Source organism: Palaemon carinicauda, chromosome 1 (genome assembly GCF_036898095.1).
Source record: "Palaemon carinicauda isolate YSFRI2023 chromosome 1, ASM3689809v2, whole genome shotgun sequence".
Lineage (NCBI taxonomy): Eukaryota > Metazoa > Arthropoda > Malacostraca > Decapoda > Palaemonidae > Palaemon > Palaemon carinicauda.
Genome location: NC_090725.1, coordinates 311,608,637 through 311,609,396, shown reverse-complemented (window position 1 = coordinate 311,609,396; position 760 = coordinate 311,608,637). Strand labels below are relative to the sequence as shown.

Here is a 760-nt window from a genome sequence, read left to right as displayed (position 1 = left end):
ATCACCAGCATACCTAATGGTACTACATCTATCACCAACACACCATATGGTAATATGCCTATCATCAACACACCCTATAGTACTAGGCCTATCACCAACAGATCATATGGTACTAGGCCTATCACCAACAGACCCTGTGGTACTAGGCCTATCACCAACACCTTATGGTACTAGGCCTATCACCAACAGACCCTATGGTACTACATCTATCACCAACACACCCTGTTACTATGCCTATCAGCAACACACCCTATGGCACTCCGCCTATCACCAACTTACCCTATGGTACTAGGACTATCACCAGCATACCTAATGGTACTACATCTATCACCAACACACCCTATGGTAATATGCCTATCATCAACACACCTTATAGTACTAGGCCTATCACCATCAGATCATATAGTACTAGGCCTATCACCAACAGACCCTGTGGTACTAGGCCTATCACCAACAGACCCTGTGGTACTAGGCCTATCACCAACACACCTTATGGTACTAGGCCTCACCAACACTCCTAATGGTACTACATCTATCACCAACACACCCTATGTTACTATTCCTATCAGCAACACACCCTATGGCACTCCGCCTATCACCAACTTACCCTATGGTGCTAGACGTATAAAAAACAGACCCAATGGTACTATGTTTATCACCAACACACCCTAAGGTACTATGCCTATCACCAACATACCCTATGATACTAGGCCTACCACCAACAGCCCCTATGGTACAACATCTGTCAACAACACACCGT

The 760-nt window shown here is 45.3% G+C and overlaps 1 protein-coding gene across 1 annotated transcript in view; it reads left to right on the top strand.

The window, feature by feature from the left end:
- LOC137640362 (salivary glue protein Sgs-3-like) overlaps positions 1–174 on the top strand; it is a 77,558-nt gene extending 77,384 nt beyond the window's left edge. The window contains exon 3 of the mRNA XM_068372956.1: positions 1–174. This exon is cut by the window's left edge and continues 49 nt beyond it. Coding sequence (XP_068229057.1) covers positions 1–174 — 174 coding nt within the window.
- The last annotated feature ends 586 nt before the right edge of the window (positions 175–760 follow it).